Below are 26,265 nucleotides of genomic sequence, written 5' to 3' on the forward strand. Positions count from 1 at the left end.
ATGAAGTAATTAGTTCGAGACTCTCCCTAACAAAAGAATTACAGAAAATCAACTCAAAAGCCTGCAATTATGTCGAACAAATTGCAAAATAAGCGCAATTTATGGACGAGGAAGACTATACAGGGCAAAATTAATATACAAGAAAAGTTTGAGGTTCTAACCAACAGATTCGCTATTTTTAACGAAGGACTTGTTTTTTCTCGATTGTACATATTTTTTATATTACAATTATTCCTGTGTTGAATGGAACAGATTTTGCTTTGTGAATTGTGGGTTCTGAGTATTGACTACTTGCACCTGCTAATGTCATCGATGCCTCTTGCGGTAATAGCAGATTCTGTTTATTGACGCTTCGACAATCTGTTGCATAAACAGACATTATAGAGACGTACTGGCGAGGAGTGAGTGCACTGGCTTTGTTCTTTTCAACAATCCTCCTTTTTTTCTCATCTTAGAGCTTGTTTTACCGTAATGAACAGTTGAATGGAAACGTCCTATCAGATGGAAAAAAAAGACTACACTTAATACGTATCGAACAGATATCACGAAAACGTGATTTATCTTCCTAAGATATAACTTGATGAAGGAAGATAATGCGCGCAAATAAATTTCTGCGTAATTGTTTGCCTTTGTCCTGTAAACACGATTGAGTCGATTTTATGAAGAAAAGTATAGGGGATTCTAGTGGTCGAACATTTAGTTAATGCAGAAATGTTTTTTATTGTATATGAGAAAAAATTCATTTCGTGTTCGTCGTTTTATGCTCACGGACCATCTAGACTCTTTTTATGGTTAGACTACTCGATAAACTGAACGAATAAAAAATGTCTGCGAGGACATGGAGGACGTTCTTGAAAAAAATGGCGCATGGTGTTTACTCGATGTTATTCGACGGTCATCATCGTAAAAATTTACTTTCTTTTTTCATTCCAATTTAGTGAATATTTGACATTCACTCTGAGGATCACGAAAATGTCGAAAAGTTGATAGTTTTTTGTTAAAACAAATTTCTATTACGTGTCTCAGGTATAATTCAGTAGTGTTGGTCAATACTTAAGCCTCCAGTCAGATTTATTTTACGAGTCAACCGCAATGTTTTCGCAATTGACCTACGTTTAACGGTGAAAGGAAGTTAGAGAAGCCTGGTATAATGACTACCATAAAACGATTACGAAGATTTGATCAAACGTTACGTAAAATCAATTTGATGGCCCTGCCGGAATAGTATGGTCGACTAATTCGAACGAAATTTTGTAATTTGAGGTTAATTCGATTTGTGTGTCCAAAGCATTTTTGATTTACAAATCGTGTTTCACGGTTTACATTACTGTGTCTTTTATTATACTGAGCGTACACTTACGCAAAAGACGATCCCTCGACTCTTTCGTAACGATACTTATAAAGAATTAAGCCGCTCATAGGCCAGAGATTAACTTCACTTTTCGAGCTCTTAAAAATTTGACTGCGAAAGCGCTTGATGCTTAAAGTTTCTATATTTAAAACAAATATAAATATTTTTATTTCGTGGAATAAATCGATTTGGCAAATGAGCGGATCATATACCCATTTGATAATAAACGAAAAGGTGGGAGTCCACGTGGTGTACATATACCACTAGCAAGTGTCTATTTTCTTCGCTCCTTATCTCTAAAAAGAAAGAGTTGGAATTCTCTCAGAAATGGAAGTAGTACCTCTAGGAGGTTAGGAAAAGCATGAGGAATGAATTAGAGGGATCGGGTTCAAAGGACAACCGGTCTCGGTGGTGTACAAGTGTTTAATCACCAGGTGACCGGTAGATGGCGGCTGCGCAGTAACTCGGCCATCGGCTAATGGACAACGCAACGGGGGGTAAACACGCAAGCGCTCGTCTCCCCTCGTCACTCGACGACCGACCGTTGCGCGGACGTGTTGTACCGATTCGCGTCTTCTTTCGAAGAAGGGTGCTTTGAAACTCGTGTGCATGTGTGTGTGTGACAGTGCGCTCGCGTACATGCTCGATCGTCAACGATACGTGGGAATGCGAATACACTATAATGCCCGCGTACATGTTCCTTGAAGATTTGACGAAACGTCAGTGCATCGAGACAGCCGCGAGTGTTTTCCCCATTCATTTCCCATCGGTTCGAAGTTGATGCGCCAAGTGTCGCGTCCGTCATCGACCGCTGTCACCGTTCTTCCGAGAAGCCGAGTCTACTGTGAAACAGTCAACCTGTGTTCTATAGGACGAAGGGAGTTGCAGGGTTTAGAAGCGAAGGTAAGCCTGACCGAATGTTTCTTGTTACACGAGCGTGGATCGATAGCGAAAATGCAAGTACGTTCCAGTGGACGTGCTTCTTACCCATTCTTACCTACGCCCGTCTCGCGATACTCTCGAACTCCTCCTCGGTATCGATTTCACGGTGTCTCTGATGTTTTCGCTTACACCACGGAAATATATTCGCGAAACGCATCGAGAAGTATCCGTTTCTGCCAGACCTCGCTGGATTTCGTTGAGAAGCTGTTCCGTAACGTCGACGATTATTCGTGCTAGACGACATTTTGTCCGCCTACGCGCACCGTGTGCAGAAACCTGTGCAAATTTTTGCCCCGCCGTGATTTTTTATCCTTCTTTTATCCTCTTTTTATTGTTACTTTAAAAATATATGAAAAAGGATTTTAAGAGTATATTGTATTGGGCTAGGTCGTAGTTTGGACTTTGTAGGAAATTGTAGATTAGAAATAGCAAGGATATTTTCGTAAGTGGAGTGAGTGTCTTTCTAGACATTTCTATTGCATGGAACTTTGTTGTTTCAATTTGAAACTGTGGATCTATGTATTTGAAAGATAGATCGTAGATGAAGTGGTGAAATAAAAAACTCATTCTTTTCAGTATTCCAGTTAAGTGGAGGATAAGAAATTAGAAAGAGATTTAAGAAATTCTTGTAGACATGTCGTGCAAATGCAACTAGTTCTGTATCGAGAGATATAGAGAGCTATCGATAATCAATCGATATTCGATGAATTATTTCGACGGATTGAAAATGACAGATCGAACGATGGGCTCGAAGCGTGCCCCGATATCTCGTTTAGTCCACGATTCTATTGAAAATCTCTTAGTAAAATGGAGCAAAAAGGAGAGCGCGTTTAAATGTGAATCGAGATATTGAAGGGCATAGGGCGAAGTTAATCCGATTGAAGCATGCTTCCACGTTGATCATGCTCGAATTGATTCCGAATGATTGAGTACACTAGATTACACTAGATCTGATCCTCGTTTAACTGGAAAGCAGAACTGCGTTGATGAAGAGTCATCGTGGGAATTAAACTTTGTCATTACCGATTACACAGTATCTATTTCTTTGTAATACTAGTTTTTGTAAAATAGTAGATTTGTTTAAGAGGTTAGGAAAAATTTGAGTGAATACTTTTTAAAACTACGATGTACAATTATTTATAAGCAACACGGTAATCGTACAGATTCTCGAAGTGATTCGTGTCAGTGCGTAGTCAGACGTCAGCTACTTGCAGTCTGCGATTCTTAGCCGAGACTATCGATTGCACCGATAGCGATGATACCGTCATCTCGTGACAAGGATACGCATATAAACTATCACCCATTTTCTTCTGTTTCAATTAGTGTAATTTACCCTGAATATACAGATTTCATAATCTTTTTTACTTTTCAGGGATGCTTCGGAGTAAACAGCACTTCCAACTTTTGTTCTCACTATCAATTATTTATAATATTACTATAACACTATACTATAAATAAATAATAGCTTGTAAGACGGAGTTTCGTGGCGAGTTTGAAGCGGTTCCAGCTGATGAGATGATAGTACTTCATTTCTGATATACTCATTAGCAAAACCGTCACTCACGGGAGCAAACTGTGAAACAGTATAGCGCATCATTGACGCAATTTAATACCTTCAACAGGGCTGCGTCATTCTGATTGAATTCTTCTACGATTAAAACATTACTTTCGTATAATTGCTATAAGACGACTTCCATTAAGCCATTTTCCAGAATCAGATAAATTTGTTTTTTAGAAATAAATATTTATGGATGTGGGTCACTCTACAGTTTAAGTTTAATTACTTCCTGAGTGAGATGAAAAGTTTTTTGGATAAAACAGGAAGTTTGTAAGGTTTTCCACTGATATTCTAAACGTGTACCATTGTTCACTGTAATAAGTAACAGTAGTTCTTAGTCACGTAACCCACAACGATTTCGAAAACTAATTTTACACCTGATATGCGCTTTTCGTTACGGCTGAATAGACAAGAACGCGAGAGGACATCAGTGGGCTTGCAGTAGAACAAGTCAACCATTGATCAGGCTCTCTATAGAACGATTACTTGATGCGTACGGGTATCTAAAAATATATTTTACTCTACGATCGAATTACGTCGAGCATATTTGATTATCACAGATTAATACAAGCAATTATTTATAACAATTACTTATGTATACCCTTTTTTTAACGCCGGTTCTCAACATCAATTAATTACTCTTATTTGCTGAGTAATAGAAGGTGCCACGAAATTGAGAAAACTCGACGATTTGACCTCTAGTTAAAATACATCATAATGACGCAAGGATTTTATCGAATAGAGCCACAGAGAACAATATATTGTTAATAATAACCTGTGAAGATACATCAGAGTGAATGTGAATCTTCGAACGCGACTTTTCGTTCCGTGTTGGTAGCTCGCGTTAACGATGCTTCTTTTATTCTTGCAGAGAACCGAGGAAAAAGTTTATCGCCAGCACCGCCGCCATCGTGACCCGACGTTGAATTAAAAACAGAAGAAAATGTCGTCGGTAAAGGTGGCGGTGAGGGTACGGCCCTTTAACAATCGGGAGATCGCCCGAGAAGCACAATGCATCATCGAAATGACCGGCAACACCACTTGTAAGTGTAATTCATTTTAAGCTTTGTCTTTTCAGTGAATTTTCATTTGCACTTCCTCCTTTTCGTGACCGAGTTTCACTTTAATTACAAAACGACTTCTTTTTAATGTGAAACAAATACATGATTTATTCTTTCGCGTATTACAGCAATATTGAACCCCAAAGCACCACCGGGCACCAAGGATGCAGTCAAAAGCTTCAATTACGACTATTCTTATTTTTCCATGGACGTGAGTATATTTCTTTGTATTCAAAATTGAAAGTATTCCCTGCAGTCCATTGTAGTTAATGAAATATGAAATGATTATATTTGTTTTCTATACTACAGCCAAATGACACAAATTACTCTTCACAATTGATGGTGTACAAGGATATTGGAGAAGAAATGCTCGAACATGCTTTTGAAGGTGAGTCCGCGACAAGAAATAATTTTTTTTGTCAATGGCGATACACATGTGGACTCAATACTATCGCTATATGCAGGATACAATGTCTGTATATTCGCCTACGGACAAACTGGCGCTGGCAAATCGTACACCATGATGGGTAAACAAGAAGAAGGTCAAGAAGGGATCATACCTCAAATTTGCAAAGACTTGTTCAGAAAAATTAGCCGCAATTCAAACGAATCGCTGAAATACTCGGTGGAAGTGAGTTATATGGAGATCTACTGTGAAAGGGTGCGGGATTTATTAAATCCCAAAAACAAAGGAAACCTCCGTGTACGAGAACACCCTCTTCTAGGACCATATGTCGAAGATCTATCAAAATTAGCTGTGATGTCTTATCAGGACATCCATGATCTCATAGACGAGGGTAACAAAGCAAGGTATGCGAAGGGTTTGAATAATTTCTTGCTTTAATCGAAGAAACTGCATTTCTTTTAATATCCCTTCTATTACCGTCGGTTCTATCTTTGTTTAGAACTGTAGCAGCCACAAACATGAACGAAACTTCAAGCAGATCTCACGCCGTGTTCACAATTTTCTTTACACAACAAAAACAGGACTCCGCGACCGGATTGGTAACAGAAAAGGTCAGCAAAATCTCGCTAGTCGATTTGGCAGGATCGGAAAGAGCCGATTCTACTGGTGCAAAGGGTACAAGATTAAAAGAAGGTGCAAATATCAACAAAAGTTTGACTACTCTTGGAAAGGTCATCAGTGCTCTTGCAGAAATTGTAAGTAATCGTCTTTTAACTATATGACACTCAGAATATATAGGGAATTAAAATATCAGTTTGAATTCATATCATGTAAAAAATTCTCTAGTCATTTTGAGCAATATTTGCATAAACTATACTTTCACGCATTTGAAAAGACACATTTTTGTGGAAATAGATGCAACATTTTTTATAAAATTTCGTTTTTATATTAAATAATATTCCCTTGTATAAAAATTATACAAATTTACACCTTTCGAATTTGCCCAGATATAGCCTAAACTTTACATTAACGTAATCCGTGTCTTCTGTCTATTTTGCTACGTATTTCACCGTGGATTATTAGGCGGTAAGTGCATACATCTTTATGCCTTTTTTCTATGTAAAACAGTGAGACAAAATAATTTTAATGCAAATTCATATCATACAAATTTTTGATAAGTCATCTGAAAAAATATACTATCAAGATTAAAATAAGTCTTCTATTGTTTTTCCAGGCAACTAAGAAAAAGAAAAAAGCCGATTTCATTCCTTATAGGGATTCTGTACTAACGTGGTTGTTGCGGGAAAATCTTGGTGGAAATTCAAAAACCGCAATGATTGCCGCAGTCAGTCCCGCAGACATCAACTATGACGAGACGCTCTCCACATTACGGTATAATTATTAGTTATTTTTCTAACTTTACTCTTCTGTTCCAGTAGTTGTAAATCGAGTTCTGACTGAATATTAAATGTTTACTTATTAGATATGCCGATAGAGCGAAGCAAATAGTTTGTAAGGCCGTGGTCAATGAAGATGCCAACGCGAAGCTTATCAGGGAGCTCAAAGAGGAAATTCAAAAGTTACGAGAACTCCTCAAACAAGAGGGTATTGACGTGCAAGAAGGTGAGTTAGCTTTTTCTCTGTGTGGCGTCTTTGTATGCGTGTGGATACATCTGAACTAATAATAATAGGCATGTGTGAATAATATGTGAAAGTAAATGCAATCGAATTTATTGCATAATTTGCAAAGCTAGCAAAATCTGTAGACTCTAGTATTGTGAATTACAATTATACGAAGAAAAGGGGAATTCATCTTTTAGATACACAAATTAGAGTGTTAGAGATATGAGAGTTTAAAGTTAACGTTTTCGTATTGCAATAAATGACTTTAATAGTCGATTCTACATTTTGTGTTAATTTCAGTGTTTGACTGAAAAATATGTAATAATTATGAAAAATATTAGGAATGTGTTGGTAATTCTAGTACAAATGTTTTAAATAAAAGAAGAGGAAAGTGAAGAGCTCTGACAATAAAATGCACCTGTACGGTTTAAAGGGCAAAGTACAATAAAATATTAAAGAAAGTAGCGCGCGGTAGGCAAGCCACCATTTACATAGTACATTTTTTTTCTTTGTTTCCCTTGTGCTTGACATAGGGCCAGATGGCAAAGTCACATATGAAAAGAAAGAATCTAGTAAGTAAAATTAAGACAATCACACAGCGAAAAATTCTATTAAAGCCAAACAATCGATCACTCTTTTGCGTCTATTTTCTCTTTTTAAACGTTTGCTTATATCACGGCCAAGTGCATTAATGCGTGTCATCTGTGTTTTTGTCGATTTTCCGACGATTCTTTACATTTGCTTCGCGCGAATTGCATTCTGTTTTTCCTTTTTGACACAAACATGTATCAGACCTGATAGCCAACGCTTAATGATTATTGTTCCTATCCTGTTCTCGTCACAATTCAATAGCAGCTTTTAAACGGATGTTTCCTTCTCGAAAAGAAATAGAAATGAAACAATACATCAAATAGTATTTGTCCTGTAGCTAAATTTTTGTCATATGTTCTATCGACATTAGCCAATAGTGCGGCATTCATTAAAGAACTACATTTTTATTTTTTAGATAAATCAATTCATAGGGCATAGACGTAAACGTTCGCGTATGAGTTTAGGCTTTATAGTTTCTCTGTTGTGTCAAAATTCCTCTTCAGTAAAAACACATGTTATTTGTCTCGCTTATGATCCACTCAGACCCATCACTTTGTCCCTCTAAACTGACCTACAACTATTGCATGGCACTGGAAAAAAAGTTGTCTGAACGCATCTCGGATGCTTTGATACAAGCACCCTTAACTAAAGTCAAAGAAGTTTTGATAACATATAATGTATAAATAATATAAAATGTACAACATATAAAATAGAATAATTGTCGGGCAGTACTGGCTTAAAAAAAGATGCATTTATGAAGTTTCAGCATGTATGTTAACTTCAGTGCTTGAACTTTACTGTTAACAGACTTCATATGATAACCAGACTACGTACAAAAACTAATAATCTTCAAGTGCAATACTAAATTTTTTGTATAAGAACAAGTAGCAGATTTGGAGAATCTAATTAAAACAATCTCTAAGCGAACCTTAATAATTGTTGAATTAATGTAGTTTGAACTAATGTGGTTTATTTTTCTGATCTTTTTCCTTCTCTATCTCCATTTTACATAAAAAAAAGACATCTAATCAGATTACGTAATGAATCCTAGAAAAAATTTTCTCTTTCTTTTATGCCACCGCTTTAGTTATGGCTTTCGATGTTCCAAGACGCGTGTTACACTTTGAATTCGAATTTCTAAGTTTACATTTTTTTTTATGTTACGTTCTTTTTTTCTGCAGGAGACGAGATCATCAGAGCAAATAAACGCGAGGACGATGTTAAAGAAAGTCGATCAAGAATTCCGTCACATACAACATCGACTATCGCGGAGGAGGCAGTGGATCAGTTGCAAGCTTCAGAAAAATTGATTGCTGGTAAATATAGGAACATTGTGCTTTTAATTACCAACCTTAAAAAATATGTAATTATATTTTATTATGCGTTTTTAGAATTGAATGAAACGTGGGAAGAGAAACTAAAACGAACAGAATTAATTCGTCTTCAGCGTGAAGCAGTGTTCGCTGAAATGGGAGTTGCTGTAAAGGAGGATGGTGTCACAGTCGGCGTTTTTTCGCCAAAGAAAACTCCTCACTTGGTTAACTTGAACGAGGACCCTCTTATGTCCGAGTGTCTGATCTATTACATTAAAGATGGTTTCACGCGCATCGGTAGCGCTGAAGCTAACATACCACAAGATATTCAGCTTTGTGGCCCGCACATACTAAGCGAACATTGTGTCTTTGAGAATCACGAGGGTATTATTACCCTAATTCCGAAGAAAGGCGCTTTAATTTATGTAAACGGATGCGAAGTTACAGAACCTGTTGTTTTGAAGACTGGATCGCGTGTAATTTTGGGAAAGAATCATGTGTTCAGATTCAATCACCCAGATCAAGGTAAGTAAATGCATTCATGATATTCTCGTCTAAAAACTTACATTAGGACGTTTAGAGACAGAGAGAGATTAAAGGTGTCTATCTCATGTTCAGTTCGTGAACGAAGAGAGAAAGGGTCCCCCGCTGAGACACCTGGAAATGGAGAAACAGTTGACTGGAATTTCGCGCAGACAGAATTACTGGAGAATCAAGGAATTGATCTCAAAGTTGAAATGGAGAAAAGGCTATTGGTACTTGAAGAACAGTGGCGCAAGGAGAAAGAGGAAGCTGATCAATTGTTTGAAGAACAAAGGAAGGTAAGTTAGATACACAATTTTACAAAAAAATTTAACAAGACATACAATATTGAAAATGAAAAATATTTACATTTGTATATTTTTTTTGTTTGCAGAGTTATGAAGCCCGAATAGATGCATTGCAAAGACAAGTTGAAGAACAAAGTATGACTATGTCTATGTATAGCAGTTACACACCCGAAGATTTCAATAATATTGAGGAGGATATCTTTGGTGAGTACACGTTTGAGTGATTCATGAAATTCATAATTTCCTATTTTAGCTATTTACAGTTAATTGCATTTCTTTACTTTAATACGATTATTGAAGTTCACGTGAACAGAGCTGCACAATATAATGACACTATACATCCTATGCATTATAACTCATTCAAGTGCATTACTTTTACAGAATTAAGTAAAACGTTTATTGCGCTTAATTTTAGGTTATTAATTTCTATATTAAATTTTTTACACAGCTCTGCATGCAAGTGAGCTACGATCGTGTGTACATTGTACTATCCCTTCGTTGAGAAGAATAGAATTTATAATGGAAATAAGAGTAAAAAGTAAAGAATTCCATTATAAATTCTAAAATTATGCGGATTTGTACAAAACACGATCAGATGATGATATATAGAGAAATGTTAAATATTTCCTGAATGTACATTCATTATTGAATTTTATCATTCGTGTGATTTCAATGCACGCATGTTACGTGATATAAATATGTTACGTGTTACATTGTTTTTGTTATTCCATTACTCTTGCCAATCTCTAATACACATTTTGTCAACGTGAACGGTGCATCATCTGGTCGTCGATAGAATCCAGTGGCTCCTTTTAAGGAAGGAACCACTATCCACGAAATGCTTGGCTTTTCTGACTGTTTCGCCTCGTAATGGCTTGCATTTCAGTCAACCCCTTGTTTGACGCAGAGAGCAACTGGACCGAGAGAGAATTCCAACTGGCCGCTTGGGCCTTCCGCAAGTGGAAATATCATCAGTTCACAAGTCTTCGGGACGATCTCTGGGGCAATGCGATATTCCTCAAAGAGGCTAATGCTATTTCTGTCGAACTCAAAAAGAAGGTACTTTCGTGGTTTATTTTTGAGAATAAAATTTGTACGCAAGGGTTCAATGTTTATAATTCATCAACATTTACATCTTTCATCGCGCGTTTTCACATTTGTCTTCTCACAAATATAATCGCAAATATCTATTTTATTGGCTTTACAAAAATTATAAAATTAGCTTACAGTATAATAAAGTGATTTGCTTAAATCGTTTATTAATCGTAAAAATTCGTGAAATGAAAGTTCTCAATAAGATAGGTACCGCTTTTTGATGTTCCACCAATTAAACAAATATTGCATATTTATAATTCTTTGAATTTCTTTGATATATTATGTCATTTTATTTTACTATCAATAGTTTTTTTAATTTATTCGTTCAATAATTTATGATCTCTTCATTACCAAAAATGTTCATAATTTATTATTTTCTGAATTATTTAATTCTTATTGATTTTTAATTTACTTGTGAACTTCCATTGATTTACTTATTCATTTCAGTAAAAAAATATGCACCTTGTGTGTTACTGCTTTATACACTTTGAATATTTTTTATAGGTACAGTTCCAGTTTACTTTGCTTACGGATACACTTTACTCGCCTCTTCCTCCGGATTTACTACCTGCTGTAGAAGATGATGAAGATGAAGAAAGGCCATTCCCACGAACGATTGTGGCTGTAGAAGTTCAGGACACAAAGAATGGAGCAACACACTATTGGACACTTGACAAACTTAGGTTGGTTATCGATACGCTATTTTGCAATGTTATGCTTTACATTATTTTTTAAGTTTTACGGTATACAAAGTGAGTCACATTATTTATTACAGTTCACTGCCTATCAAGCTGAACAAGATATCATAGACATGTTTATTTTCATTTTCATCTTTAAAAAAGTTCAAATTGGTGCCCTTCTAGATTTATTTAAATAAAAATGTAGATTTCCTCCTTTACATTAACGTAAAGGCACGCAATGATTAGTACCATGTTCTGTTAAGTAATGATCACATAATTCTGCACATATATAGAAAACAAATTGCATAAGGTGTCGCAAGTTGTTTACTTTAAAATATCATAAAAACTGTGTTTAAAGCTAGAAACCAAAAGATCCCTTAATAAGTGACATTAACAGCATCAAAAATTGAATCTTCAATATATGGTCACAGTGTAAGCGCTCGAAGTGCTTTAAATTATCATGCAATCAAATGATCACATCAAAACGCAAAAACATGCGACGCTTTAATCAGATCGTGCTTGGATAAAAACGCACAGGGACACTCACGCAAGTACTACGTGTTAACTTATAGACAGCGTTTGGAGCTGATGCGACACGTGTACAACGAGGACTCGAGCCCCAGCACCCCGGAGGCTAAAGAGGATATTTTCCAATGCCTCACGGTCTACTCTAATCCGAAGTTCTCACTCGCAAATCTTTTGCCTTCGAGGTTGGTGCTCGAACGCGCGAGACTCTCTTTCTTCTCCTATCAACTGCCATCACACTTCACGCCTCATCTTAAACAATTTTACAGACATGAATGTCGATGTTTAGTTTCATCCCACCATTATCCGATTCTATTCGGTACACTTTTATTCAAGCAGTATAATTTCCCTTCAGAGACTATGCTTTGCTACTACGCTGGATTCGATGAGATATTGGTGGATAAGATTGTGCATGGCCAAGCGTTTTCCAAGCCTTCGACGTTTAATGATCAAAGTAGAATTAACCCTTTTAATTCGTAAGACAGAAGAATCGTTTCTGATCTTTCAGTCTTAGTAAGAATTCTAAAGCTAAAAACGAGTTAGCCAAACTAAGGAGTTCTTGAAGGGTTTAACTCCTTTATGTGTTTCTCAAGTGTGTCTCGCTGAACACGTGTGCTCTTTGCGGCTGAAATTTTGTCACATACTTGCTTCGTGACTTCATTGTGCACGTACCGCTACACAACCACCAAAAGAATTACAGTAATTATAGTTTTGACAAATATTTGACTGTATACTTAAATAACTCAGATATCGTACACTACCAAATCTTACCTTAGCAGCAGAGTTATATCTTTCTTTATGTGAGAATACAAGGATAGCAAAGTTCCTAAAACTAAATAAAATTAAAATCAACTTTGAAAACAGGTTCTCGCTAGTACCATGTATGTCCCTTTATTTATGTAAACACATTTACAAAAGATTTCTTCGTATAATTTTTAAAAATCTTTTTTAATCACTTATTATGGCACACAATTTAAAAGAATAGATGCTGTGTGACGAGTATTCTTCACTGTGCTTCTCGACAATGTACGATCACGTCTTTATCGACCTTTAACCGAACAGAATTTTTCTATAGAAGAGTCGTTTCATTTTTGTGCAGACAAAGACTTGAATTGATGCGAGAAATGTACCACAATGAGGCTGAACTCTCTCCTACATCCCCCGACTTCAATATCGAAGCTATTACTGGCGGAGATCCATTCTACGACCGTTTCCCTTGGTTCCGTATGGTTGGAAGGTGAGGATGACACAATCTGAAATTAAAAATGTTGGCAATTTTCGTATCCTTTATTTCTTAAAATTATGAACTTTTATTAATTTCAATCAAGTTCACACATAAAAGAAAAAAACAACAGTGTAGTCTATTTCTTGTTACAGATCCTTTGTATATTTGAGCAATCTCATGTACCCTGTTCCCTTGATTCACAAAGTAGCAATAGTCAACGAAAAGGGAGACGTGAAAGGCTATTTGCGTGTAGCTGTACAAGCTGTTGTTGGTACGTAATTAGTGTCCATTCAAATTTTTCGGTTTCTTAGGATTTTTCTTGATCAAGACAGTGCTCTGAATCCCTTTAAGAAAACTTCAACGTAGGATTCTCGTAACGAACCCTTTTTCCAGAAGAGGAAAACAGTGAGTACTCAAGCGGCGTCAGACAATCTGCTAGAATCTCTTTCGAGGACGATCTCTTCGGCGGACACAAGCAGAATAAACGTAACACGTTGTTGACCCAAACACTTGAGAAAAATCGACAGATCCTCTTGCACGAGGAACGTGTTGTTGAGGGCCACAACGAACAAAAGGACATCAAAGACGAGGATGATATTGGCGATGCCGACAGCGGTAGAGGAGACAGCTCAGTTTCCAGTGATATGAAGGAAGAAGATCTACCGGATCACTTGCAAACTGGTTCTGAATTTACATTCAGAGTAACCGTATTGCAAGCTATAGGCATTTCTACCGAATATGCCGAGATCTTTTGCCAGTTCAAGTACGTTTTAATTTATAGTATAGTTATAGTAAGAGAATCTACTTAACTTTCATAATCATAAATTGTGTACAGTTTCCTACATCGGCACGATGAAGCCTTCTCAACAGAGCCCGTGAAGAATACAGGAAAAGGAAATCCACCTGGATTCTATCATGTACAAAATGTGAGTCATTCGCAGATCTATCGTTTGGCACTTTTTTCATTACTTACTCAATTATAATTATTTTTTTTATCTTATTCATTTAGATTACGGTCACGGTAACGAAATCTTTCTTGGAGTATCTCAAAACTCAACCAATTGTCTTTAAAGTTTTTGGACATTATCAACAACATCCTCTACACAAAGATGCTAAAATGGAATAGTGAGTATTAAATGGTTTACCTCTATTTTTTCACTATCATTTGTAATCTCGCATATATCTTTACCCTTTTACATTCACCAAATAGTGTGAGACAGCCACCAAAACGGATGTTACCACCATCTATACCCATTAGCCAGCCTGTACGCTCGCCAAAGTTTGGAAGCGTCCTGCCATCGCCTAGCACTTCGCACGTGCATGCCAAATATGATGTGTTAGTTTGGTTCGAAATCTGTGAACTGGCTCCAAATGGCGAATACGTACCATCTGTAGTCGATCACAGCGATGATTTACCATGCCGTGGACTTTTCCTACTTCACCAAGGAATTCAACGCCGTATTCGAATTACCATAGTCCACGAACCTGCGTCTGAATTGCGATGGAAGGACGTAAGAGAGCTGGTTGTTGGACGTATCAGGAACACACCAGAACCGGAAGAAGAGGACAACGATTCATCCGTGCTCTCATTGGGTCTGTTCCCTGGTGAATATTTAGAAGTACCTGGAGATGATAGAACAATGTTCAGATTTGAAGCAGCCTGGGACAGTTCGCTCCACAATTCAGCCTTACTCAATAGAGTAACAGCATATGGAGAACAAATCTTCATGACTATTTCGGCATACCTAGAGGTATGTTCTTTTGTTATTTTAACATTATATTTTAATATACTGTAGTTTAAATTAGTTGTTAATGGTCTCGTAGAAACATAAAGCTAATCATCTTTATTTTCTTACTCAGTTGGAAAATTGTGGAAGACCAGCAATTATTACGAAAGATCTAAGCATGATTATCTATGGTAGAGATGCTAGAGTAGGACCACGCTCTCTTAAACACTTGTTCAGTGGAAGCTACCGCAATCAGGAAGCTAATCGACTTAGCGGAGTTTATGAATTGGTGCTACGTCGTTCTTCGGAAGCAGGTAGCCCAGGTTTGTCCTGTCTACCCTTAGCATAGCCCCCTCCCCCCTGATCCTTTCCTTTCTTATCGAATCGTGTATATTGTTTGCTTATTACGTAAGTTCTACTTTAAAATATTATTCCATAAGTGCTTCAAAATATCACGCAGATCGTATTCACTTTATTACGTAGTAATATCGATAAATTAATAATACATGTTATTTTGTCCTGCCTGCTAAGTTATCGAATAATTATATTTTTAAATATTAATCAGATTCTATTAGAACAAATTATCTTATATTGTTTTTTTTTATTTAATCTGTCTACTATTCAGTACCTACCCTTTTTTCTGAATTACTTTTTTCAGGCGTTCAAAGGCGACAGCGTCGCGTACTGGACACGAGTTCCACATACGTTAGAGGCGAAGAAAACCTTCACGGATGGAGGCCCAGAGGCGATAGCTTAATTTTCGACCATCAATGGGAACTTGAAAAATTAACGAGATTAGAAGAAGTGGAGAGAGTAAGACATACGTTATTGTTGCGAGAGAAACTTGGCATTGACAAAGTTCCATTCTGCAACAAAATATCGCACGATTTTACGAAGAGCGAAAAGGTAATAGCATTTTCTCTCAAAATACAGAGATACTATTAATCTTCTAATTTATTTTAGAAAATTCTTATTGCCAAACTTTAATTAATTTTTCGTACAGGAAGTTTGTAACATGATGGCAAAAGCAACAAATGAGTCACACGCTAGCCCAGTAAAACTTAAACGTTCGACCAGTAAAGACGTTTACGAACATTGTGAAATGACCGAGAGGGAAAAGGAATTAGCTATGAAGTATATAAAACTGATCCAAGGTCGAATTCCAAGCAAAGAACCTATTTTACTCTCTGATGTTTCACCCGGAGAAGACACTATGGCCGACATGTCGACATCCATGATGTCCTCGGTGATATCTTCCTCGTCCCAAGAGTCAGTATTCGCGAGAGCTAGCGATTTCTTAGAGCAGGTAACCCTCCCTGCATGCCTGAGTGCTCCTGCTAGTTGCGGTTGTCTACGCTTCGTCGCATCGTATTACCTTGAGGGCAAATATACATGCTGTTTTCGAGATTCAAAAAAAAAAAAAAAAAAAAAAAACGATACTCGCTTTTTCATTCATATCACACATATTCGTGTAAAGTTAGTTAGCTGACAAGAGAAAAGAGTATTTAATAAAAAGTTCCAACGATAAACTTTGAATTAATTACAAAAGGATGAATGAAGATTGTGAGGATCCGATTCAATTTGAACATCGAAATATCTAATTATTTTCGAAATGAAATTAGAATCTATTCACCTTATTACAGCTTGCAAACAATTTTTATTTGATCTATAATAAATCGAAAAAGGTCCTAAATCACTTTTGCTTTGTTAAAATTGATCAATCTTGATTATGCAACTTTGAATAGCTTTGCTAAGACAAAGTCGCACCTTTAGCGCAAAGTAAGCTTTTAAAAATCGCTTTCTGTCTACTTGAATATTGGTAGATGATGACTCGAGGTTATTCGAGTCAAAGACAACCGCCAGCATGATTGGACACGGTCAGGGTGATGCTAGAGTGTTACTTGCAGGCTGCTGGTATAATAGTATGGAGCAGATCTAAGTCGTGCATCCTTAGGTTGAGTTCACCGGAGAGAGCTAGACTGCAAGAATTGCAGGATAGTATATTGGCAAGCGAGCCGAACAGTCAAACTTGTACCATTGCACCGGCTCCATTAGGCTCTTCTTCCCCTTCGAAGGAAAACTTAGTACTCTACGTACCGGAAGTTGAAGAGATACGCATCAGCCCAGTCATCGCTCGTAAGGGATATCTGAATGTTCTTGAGCACAAGACTAACGGTTGGAAAAAACGCTGGGTGGTCAGTACATTTGAAATTTATTTAATATCTTTCGATATGTTACATGTAATAATGTTATCGATATAATGTAGGCGGTACGAAGACCATATGTTCTAATCTTTCGAGAAGAAAAGGATCCCGTGGAAAGAGCTCTCATTAATTTAGCCACTGCTCAAGTTGAATATTCCGAAGATCAATTAGCTATGGTTAAAGTACCAAATACTTTCAGGTAAATTGTTAATCGTGATGTATACATATACTGAATAATTATTCGAGTAAATCGTCTCTTTCCAGCGTCGTTACGAAACATCGAGGATATTTGCTGCAAACTTTAGGAGACAAGGAGGTGTACGATTGGCTTTATGCCATTAATCCTCTTCTCGCTGGCCAAATCAGGTGTGTATACAAAAATCTTTCAAAAGTTTCCGTTCCATTACATTTTGTTAACACTTGTAACGTTCAAATATGAGGAAACAGAAATCCTAGAGGTTTGTTGCGTTACAGGTCGAAACTAGCGCGCAAAGGGCCAACGGCCGCAAATAATGCTTCGCCTGTCGGTCTGGCTCCGCCAATAGATCAACAGTCGAACCAGAATAAGTGAGTGGTCGACACGTTGGCCGAGGTAACGGGTGTCATTGCGAAAGCCTCCGAGAAAATGATATACTGGTCACACTCGGCCTTCGAGTCTCATGATCTCTGTAGCTTTCGATTTCCGGTAGTCTTCGATTATTAAACGACTCGGGAAAAAAAACGTTATCGATCGGCTACCAGCTTCGATGGTCGCCGATTAATATCTCCGCGTATCTAAATTTGAAACGATTGGAAAAGAATAGAAAGAAGAAAGATCATTACACAGAGGCAGACTTATCTGACGTAAACGGAAATTGTTACGCGCGTTCGAGTTTTATTAAGAGGAAAAAAAAATTCTAATTCATGTTGCGAGCTTTAATCGCCAAGGTCTCTCCGTTCGTTTCAACATGTATAGTTGAAACGTGTTCAACGTTGACGAGACCGTAATATACATGCTCATGACGCCGTCTTACGTCGTATTTCAATTTCTCGATATTAATCGGTCATACGAAGCGATTATCTTTAAGCACGGAACCGCATAGGACGAAGAAAGAACGTATTTATGCCTAAATAAAACATTCCTAAGACGATCATAGAAACAAGGCAAGAGATATAAACACATTGTAGGTATGTATACTTATGAGAGCGCGTGAAAGAAAGTAAGAAAGTGAGGGAGAAAAAGGGATCGACGTATGGAGGAAAGTAGTAGCGAGGTTACGAATATTCGCGTGTTCATGTCTCCGGAGATTATTGCACCGAGAAACGGTACGGATATATTTCGTGCAAGTTGTCACGGTAATCGTTGAATAATTATTAATGGTAATTCGTTTAAGGTAATTCAGTTTGCTATTGCGACTTCAATCGGAACAATTCAGTCCTGCTTTGTTTCGCATCGTGACATGTCTGACGCCTCGGATATTGAATAACAGATTTTTTTTATTCAAGTTTCTGTTACTCAGAAATCAATTTCCAAATCAAGAAATTCAGAATTCTTTACTCCCGTATAAGGGAAGTACATTTCTATTAATAAGAGTAATCACTTTTACAGTATTATTTAAGAGGGAAACTCTTAGTTTCATATTAATCGTTACATTCTTTCTGGAAAAATTGATAGCAATAGGATCATCACTTTCAATCAATCTGTTTCCAAACAATCTAGAATAAAAATAAAGAAACATGTATTTAGGCTCTTATACAAGCATACATTGTAAACTACTGAAAATTTGTTTTGATGTATGTACATTTGCACAAAACCCAGATATATGTGTTCATTTTTATTCTGATACTTCAGAAACAGTCTGGTTGAAGTCAACAACCTTTCCTAAAGTAAGGAAAGCCTTGAGATCTCATAAACACAATAATTTACAGAATTGCTGTACTGTCAGGCCAGAAAATAAATCAGGAAAAATTAGTAAAAAATTTCGAGGCGGATTATTTTCTTAGTTGTTTATATGTGCGGTGGCTAATGCGAAAATACGCCCCGCTCCTGTTACCGTATTTGCTTGCTAACTGTTGTAGAATCTGATAGTTTTATTTTGTTAATGATAACATTCGTATCGATAAGAAACGGAAGATCGTAATTGTTCGTGTAATAAGCTATCTGCATTCAAAGTTTAACCCTTTGAAGCAAGGATCTAAGTAAATTTGTACATTGATAATTACTTGGAATTTAGGTATATGAATTTTCATTCTCAATTATTTTCATAATTGATTTTGTTACGTTTTGCTAACAGTGTAATTGTACTTGAAATGGTAGTATTCATTTTGAGTATTTTTATAACGTAAAGCTCCGCACGAACACAGCGAGGCTGTCTCTTTACAGTGTATATAAAAGGAGGAATATTCAAAGATATGTATAAAAAAAAAGATGTATCGTAACGAGGAGTCCTCCACGTACATCGTAGGAGGTGTAGTACACGCAAAAATTGTGTTCGTGTGCAGTTGAACGATTGTGGTTGTCCATCGAAATCGTATGTATGTGATTAGGAGTCACAATTCATTGTGAATACATTAGAAGTACTATGATATTTGATTATATTAAATCAAATATATGTTTAATTGAATTTTTTAGGGTAACAAAGCAATTAGTATTGCTTTAAATTAATTTTTTTTACTTGTATTTAATGACTTCCTGAATCACAGATGTTTTATAGTGATGGACAATATTATTGAAAGAATGTATCATCATTGTACTAGGATTTGTAACAAAAACCCTCGAAAAAGAATTGTAATTTAATTAATCTAATTTAACAAAAAATGTTAAATTTAAATATTGTTAGTAAATGAAAAATTCGATTATAATCTCCTTGCATTATGTTTTTTATCAAAAGTTGTTAAATTGTTATCCGTATTTAAATGATATACCAAAGAAGTTCCATATTCTATTATGAATAGAAGTGGAAGAGATTCATGTAAGATAAACATAAGAAAATAGTAATGAAAAATGCAAAGAGAATCTCTCATGAATATTTATAACATTCAACAAATATTAAACATTTGAATCGAAAAATAAGAATGCTTTACTTAATGTATTCCTATTTTTAAACATATTCCTTACACGCCTGTGAGTCGTTATTGAATTTAGGATTGAAAGAAGCTTCTTCTTTAAACAATGTGAAAAAGATATTCAATCTGTTCGCGAAACAAATTACAAATTGTACACGATACAAATATTTGTTATTTTTATTATTATTATATAATATTTATATTTTACTTTTATTATTTATGAATAATTTATTGACCAAAAAATATAAGATAAAATAAAGAACAATTTATGTATTTTAATAATATTGCTTCAGGGGGTTAAAGTTTTAATTTAGAAGAAGAGGAAAGTGAAAAAACAAGTGTGGAAAGAGAGCAAAGAGACAGAGAATAATAAAAATGGGCGGAGATAAAACACGATACGAGCGTTAAAAATGAAAATTGCCAAACGCTGTTGGTAAGATTAATAATGATATTGTTGTTATTAGAAGTCAAAAATATGGAGTTAAAGAAAAATGAAAGCGAAAGAGCGAAAGGAAAGTCTTAGAAAGAAAAGAATGAATAAGCATGCGTGTGTAGTAGAGAAAATGGGAGAAAGAGAGAATGTGCGAAAGAATACGTTTGCTTATATATATATATATATATATACCTTATACAGATAAAGTATATTATATAAATAAATTTAATATTAACGTAAGCATTTTGTCAAATGTCAAAGATCATCCGGAGGCGTATAAAAAATGAAGGATTAACGATGATTTGATCTGTACCAAAATGTGTAAGTTCATGTACTTGTTTGTAAGGTAACTAAAGAATCTATCGCAAAAACGTTTTCGTTTTTGGTCGTTTGCTATGAGAAACATGCATCGATACTGTAACTTGTATTTACTATTATTATTATTCGATTTTCGCTAGGCTCACTGTAAGTGGTAACGTGTAATAAATCGGTCAATAAAAAGCTTACATGCTTAAAAAACTTTCTTCGCGGTGTATCTGTATTTCATTATACAAGGGAAAACACTTTATTTTGGATACATAGAGGTATCTACTGTTCTAATATTAATTTAATGTTATTACTAATTCAAAGCAATAGTATTGCATGTATAAAGTTGATTTATTCCCTTCTATAAAATACAAAAAGAAAAGAAACCTGATTAAATCTGATATAAATTCGCTTTATTTGACCACCAGAAATCCCCATACATTGAAAGCAAATACCTGAAATCGATCATAAAAATCTAGGATATAATTACGTTCATTATTAAAATCAATATCCTGGGATAACTTTGTGAAAGCGTCCACCAATCTTTGTACAACTTCTTGGTCCGACTGAGAAGATAAAATATTTTGTACAAGTTGCTCATATCTTTCCTGATAACAGCATATTAAGTAGTAGAAACATTCACTTATGTTACTTAGGGAATAATTTGTATCAATTTGACGTGACAATGTGATGGTCATCAGTGACTGAAAGAAATAATTTCAATTACTTATTTTTTTACATTTAATCAAATGAATATTTGTACTGTGATTTAACATTAAACGAAAATACGATTGATAAAGTAGGGAAACATACATTTAAAAATGGTGCCATTATATCATTTCGTGGAAAATCACGTGAAACACAGTCAATGATATGACGTACTAAAATTTGAATTATTGAACAACATAAACGACACGCATCGTAACCAAACGAAGTTAGGCCTGATTCCACTGATACTAAAAGCTGCTGTAACAATTCAGGTTTCATCTTGAGTATTTTCTCAGGTATGGCATGACAAAGACATTCTACCATTTCAAAGTAACTGTAACAAACAGTACCATTTCAATTTAATTAAAACGACAATGTTACTAAGAGCACGATAACGACAGAACTTTCTTCACTTACCGTAAACATAATGTCGGAAACTTCAACAAATCCATCGTTATCATAGGAATAAGTATACTAAGGCCACATAAAGACGCATCACTAACATCATCTGTTACTAAAGTCAATGCCATATTAGTTAACAATTGTATTAATGCTAAAATATCTTCATAAGTATATTCTCCCGTGGTTGCATCTATGGTTAATCGATTAATATTCCAACGTTCGTAAGTTTGTATTGTATCCACATATATCCTATATATTTGAGGAAGTGTATTCTAGAATTATGAAATAATGTATTAAGAAAAAAAAGAGATATTCCTCAACAAGAACAAGTAATTGTACAAAATCACTTTGAAGACATACTTTATTGTACATTCCCTGTACAAATTCAGAAAGCAATTCCAAAATTAATATCACTATTTCTTGATAATTATGGTACAAAGATAGTAAGTTTGGAAGTTCTTGTAGAATCACGAGCAGATACGAAATTATTGATTCTATTTTCTCATACCAAATACCACGTACAACTCCTATTAAAATATTATTGTATTAATAGTCCGCACTTAGTTTTTCAAAATTAAAGAACTTACCGATAAAACATTCTAGGATATCTATTATTTCAATTCTAATGTCTTCTCGCTGATAGAATTGTAAGAATTTTTCGTTATAGATAAGTCGTTTGCATCGATCTTGTAAAGGTTGCAATGTTTGCAACCAATAATTTGGTTCTTCTCTGCGAAATCCGACGTCTGTCACGACTTGCATCAATCCTCTTCTAACGGTGTGTGGTAAATCATATCGTCCCTTTACCGCTAAATCTATGATAGATTTAAATCGTTCGGATTTGTACATAAGTCTGAAACACATTATGTCCCTTTTGTATAATCCTAAACTCTTTCATCGCTCATAATTCTACATTATATCATTATTTTGAACTTACTGTTTCGTCGAAGGAACAAGAGACAACAATAACTGTACAGTTTCTTCCATTAATACCGGCTCACTTTTAAACGCATTGATGTTATATTCTATATTCTCTAAAAGAAAATTCGTGATCCATAATGCACGAGAGCTATTTTCTCCAAAAACTTCTACAAACGTCATACTCATTTCTGACTGGTTCGCTTCTATTGTGAGATAATTAAGAGACCATCTACGTAAGAACCACATTATAGTAGAACTTAATTCAGGGCTTAATATGCTGTCTATACGAATTGATATCGCAGTTTTTTCTATGGTGCATAAACGAAAAACATCTGCCGTTAAACGGACGACGTGATCAACTGATTCAATAGGAACATTCACACGTGATGAAATAGTTTCTGAAGATGCTAAAAATTGGAATGTATTTTGCATATCAGTTTTTCCTTGTTCTTCCTAAAAGATGCATTCATTTGCGGTATGTTAAAAATACTTTTATATACATAAATTTTTCCATTCACTTTGTTTACAAACCTGTTCTATACTATATTTCATTATCTCATTTGGTGCTGTGGCCACTTCTCCAATAGATTCCATACAAAGTATGTGACCTGCTATAAGTAATAACCAGTGTATGTCTTCATATAATCTGTTCATAATGTTCATTGTATTCAATAATTCAGCTTGTTCCGCTATAGTATTCAGATATTCCTGTAATTTAGAAGTACGAGCTTCTATTAACTGTGCTAATAATGGAAGAGAATGACTTAGAACTTGTCTTCCGAAAATTCCTAAAACAGAAAAGAAGTTTTAAGGAAAGAAATGACAAAACATGATACAAATCTTACCAACTGTTTGTAATTGTTCTTTATATTTGGTTTTATCATCTTCTTCAATGCCAAATTCTTCATTGTCAAAATTCTTCTGTTCCGTGTTTCTTTTACCTTCAGGTGCAAATAAATGACATTGGAGGTACATACTCAATATTTGACCAGAGGATTGTATACAAAACTCGCGAGGGAATGGACTTTTTTCTGACAAAACGTATATCCATGCTTCAAACAAAATATTTAATGCTTCATTAAATAAACACTCATTGGTACATGACTGTAAAAAATGAAAAATTTGTTCAACTTGTTTGAATTATAATTTACATTGTAACAATGCATTATATAACTTACTGATTCTTCTTTAAGTGTATTTTCTATGAACATGCAAGTGATTCTGACTAGCTGTTCCATAAATAATTTGAACATATCCTCAGGTAATAATTTAAGCATACCCCTGTTATACGTGAACTGAGTTTTTATAATAGTAGCAATTGCATTTGCTTCTTCATCGATGATATTAATACTTGTAATGAGTTTTAAAAATCGTTGCAAATAATTAGTGAAATACTGTAACTTAATTTCTTGTGACATCATTGAATTATTTACATTTGCAAGCTGAAGTAAACAACATCTCATGTGATGGGCTAACTGTGGATTATCTCTTACTAACCAATACAATGAAAAAATGAAATCTAATACCGATGGAAGCAGTATTATATCATGCCAATCTTTACCTAATGGTAATACTAAATTGGTTTCTGTGTCTGATGATAGGCTTAACCCAAACATATCTAGAGCATTGTCGCCCGAACCAATATGAATCCATCTAAATATACTTTCTAGGATTGGGAGTATATGCTTCAGAAGATTCACAGTATCTTCTTGTATATCTTTCTTCATTAATTCATCAAGTACATGAACAAAAAACTTGAATATCCTTTTTAAATCATGATCTTGAAATTTATTTCTTTCCTTTAGATGCACTTCCAATGTCACACCTATGTCAGAAGTTTTATCACTTGTTGCATATTCATTTATTAAAGCAAATATAAGATCACATCCTAGAATTTTCTGCAAGTATGACAAAATTCAAGACAAAACATTTTTAAACACACTGTACTTTAAGCTTATCAACTTCACTTACATTTGGCAAGTCACCTATTGTTATTAAATTTTCAATTTCATTCAGAAGGTTTTGCCTTTCTTGTCCATAATCATTTATAGCTTCTTTTTTAATCATAATTGCAATAATGTGCACTATACTTGTTTTTACATATTGAGGCAAATATGGTTTATTTATAATATAATGGAAAAGATATTGTCTTAAAGAAGAAATATCCTCTTTTGATAAAGTTGTCCATTCATGTAATAATGCCAATTTTATTAAACCAGTTGTTTCAAAAAGTATATAATCATTTGTATTGGTTTCCAAAATTTGTTGACATAATTGATAAGGAGATTTAGTTTTTCGAAAATTTAAGAAAACCTGTTCTGCTCTTTGACGTTCTTCATTTGAAATAAAATTTGTTGGAGCCTAAAAACACAGTGTAAATAAAATATCAACCACTTCAAACAAGTACTCAAAATGTTGAATTTTATTTTGCTAGTTACAAGTCAAAACCACAGGTTCATACAATAATAAAACATACAGAGAAAATATAGTTTATATTAAATATAGAAATAATATGGTTATGTTTACAAAATACATACACACACAAATGTTCCATACACATTACAGCAAAAGAATTATAAGATAAATCACGTTATAATAGCAAAAAATAAAAAACTTTTTTTTATCTAATAACAAAAATACGAAAAGTAAATATATTAGTATAAAATATGCACACTCTACACAATATTACTTCATTCAAATTATTTCAGTTTTTTACCAAACACATTCGTTATAACCTTTTTGAAGACTTAAGATTACTCCTACAATAATGCTAACTTACCAAAATTACTTGCGCGGCTTTTTCCAATTCATTTATAATTTGTTCGGCCATTTGTTAAGAACCTATTGAAGGTTCCAAATTGCAAAAAAAAATTTGCAAAAAAAGATATTGTGGTTAAATGTTAGACGTAGAACTGCGTTGTTATGTGAAATATAACCACCAATACGTAATTGTTTAAGTCACTGCACAATAAGATGCACTATGCGTAGTGGAGGGGGTAATTCTCAAGATTTGCGTCCTCAGTCTGGCAGCACAGAGATGGAGCAAGTTTTTGAGTTTTCATGTAAATGTGAACTTATGATCTGTATTAAAGTTACTGGGGATCTGCGCATGTGTGCTTGAAAGGTACTAGATTTCTATTTCATACTTTTATTTACAAAATTTGTTGTTTATTGACCTAATTGTTGCTTATTAAGGGTTGCGCAATTAATTATATACAAAGAGAAATTGTTTTACGTATGTTTTATTAAGTCTGATTACTATCGTGAGCTAACTTCACATGGGTACATATATTTATTTGGGAATTGAGTACTAACTCAC

At 34.9% G+C, this 26,265-nt stretch overlaps 2 protein-coding genes across 11 annotated transcripts; one reads left to right on the forward strand and one right to left on the reverse strand.

Annotated features, from left to right (window-relative positions):
- The first annotated feature begins 1,817 nt into the window (after nucleotides 1–1,817).
- Nucleotides 1,818–21,133, forward strand: Unc-104 (kinesin family member unc-104). 9 transcript variants are annotated; one of them, XM_076388094.1, is made up of 29 exons: nucleotides 1,818–2,254; nucleotides 4,723–4,894; nucleotides 5,041–5,123; nucleotides 5,222–5,300; nucleotides 5,377–5,722; nucleotides 5,818–6,073; nucleotides 6,553–6,710; nucleotides 6,802–6,941; nucleotides 7,475–7,513; nucleotides 8,714–8,848; nucleotides 8,924–9,370; nucleotides 9,464–9,666; nucleotides 9,762–9,879; nucleotides 10,583–10,734; nucleotides 11,275–11,453; nucleotides 12,023–12,160; nucleotides 13,075–13,212; nucleotides 13,353–13,471; nucleotides 13,594–13,963; nucleotides 14,036–14,126; nucleotides 14,210–14,325; nucleotides 14,411–14,951; nucleotides 15,061–15,250; nucleotides 15,586–15,833; nucleotides 15,931–16,196; nucleotides 16,882–17,122; nucleotides 17,194–17,330; nucleotides 17,396–17,497; nucleotides 17,606–21,133. In XM_076388094.1, exons 2-29 carry the CDS (start codon nucleotides 4,795–4,797, stop codon nucleotides 17,700–17,702), a joined length of 5,229 nt encoding a protein of 1,742 aa, XP_076244209.1. In that variant the 5' UTR covers nucleotides 1,818–2,254; nucleotides 4,723–4,794; the 3' UTR covers nucleotides 17,703–21,133. The 9 variants fall into 9 exon arrangements, with proteins under 9 accessions (XP_076244209.1, XP_076244206.1, XP_076244207.1 ...); XM_076388091.1 differs by having other exon boundaries at nucleotides 1,819–2,254; nucleotides 10,562–10,734; XM_076388092.1 differs by having other exon boundaries at nucleotides 1,819–2,254; nucleotides 10,562–10,734; nucleotides 13,597–13,963.
- A 178-nt stretch (nucleotides 21,134–21,311) lies between these two features.
- Nucleotides 21,312–26,252, reverse strand: LOC143185253 (exportin-4). 2 transcript variants are annotated; one of them, XM_076388102.1, is made up of 12 exons: nucleotides 25,726–26,252; nucleotides 24,918–25,307; nucleotides 24,508–24,844; nucleotides 24,125–24,438; nucleotides 23,792–24,050; nucleotides 23,478–23,734; nucleotides 22,963–23,399; nucleotides 22,613–22,878; nucleotides 22,386–22,552; nucleotides 22,041–22,297; nucleotides 21,729–21,957; nucleotides 21,312–21,619 (listed from the first exon to the last, which is right to left on the reverse strand). In XM_076388102.1, the coding sequence occupies exons 1-12, from the start codon at nucleotides 25,774–25,776 to the stop codon at nucleotides 21,329–21,331; spliced, it is 3,255 nt and encodes a 1,084-aa protein (XP_076244217.1). In that variant the 5' UTR covers nucleotides 25,777–26,252; the 3' UTR covers nucleotides 21,312–21,328. The 2 variants fall into 2 exon arrangements, with proteins under 2 accessions (XP_076244217.1, XP_076244216.1); XM_076388101.1 differs by having other exon boundaries at nucleotides 24,125–24,844.
- Between the last annotated feature and the right edge of the window lie 13 nt (nucleotides 26,253–26,265).

The sequence above is a fragment of the Calliopsis andreniformis genome, chromosome 10 (assembly GCF_051401765.1).
Source record: "Calliopsis andreniformis isolate RMS-2024a chromosome 10, iyCalAndr_principal, whole genome shotgun sequence".
In the NCBI taxonomy this organism is placed as follows: domain Eukaryota; kingdom Metazoa; phylum Arthropoda; class Insecta; order Hymenoptera; family Andrenidae; genus Calliopsis; species Calliopsis andreniformis.

Excerpts from the sequence above, each read along its gene's own strand:
- Unc-104 (XM_076388091.1), top strand. The coding sequence starts at position 4,795 with ATGTCGTCGGTAAAGGTGGCGGTGAGGGTACGGCCCTTTAACAATCGG. Across the intron at positions 5,301-5,376 it reads GCTCGAACATGCTTTTGAAG|GATACAATGTCTGTATATTC; the intron begins GTGAGTCCGCGA and ends CGCTATATGCAG. Across the intron at positions 14,326-14,410 it reads AAAGATGCTAAAATGGAATA|TGTGAGACAGCCACCAAAAC; the intron begins GTGAGTATTAAA and ends TTCACCAAATAG.
- LOC143185253 (XM_076388101.1), bottom strand. The coding sequence starts at position 25,776 with ATGGCCGAACAAATTATAAATGAATTGGAAAAAGCCGCGCAAGTAATT. Across the intron at positions 23,735-23,791 it reads AGAACAATTACAAACAGTTG|GAATTTTCGGAAGACAAGTT; the intron begins GTAAGATTTGTA and ends TTTCTGTTTTAG. Across the intron at positions 22,298-22,385 it reads TACAGGGAATGTACAATAAA|AATACACTTCCTCAAATATA; the intron begins GTATGTCTTCAA and ends TCATAATTCTAG.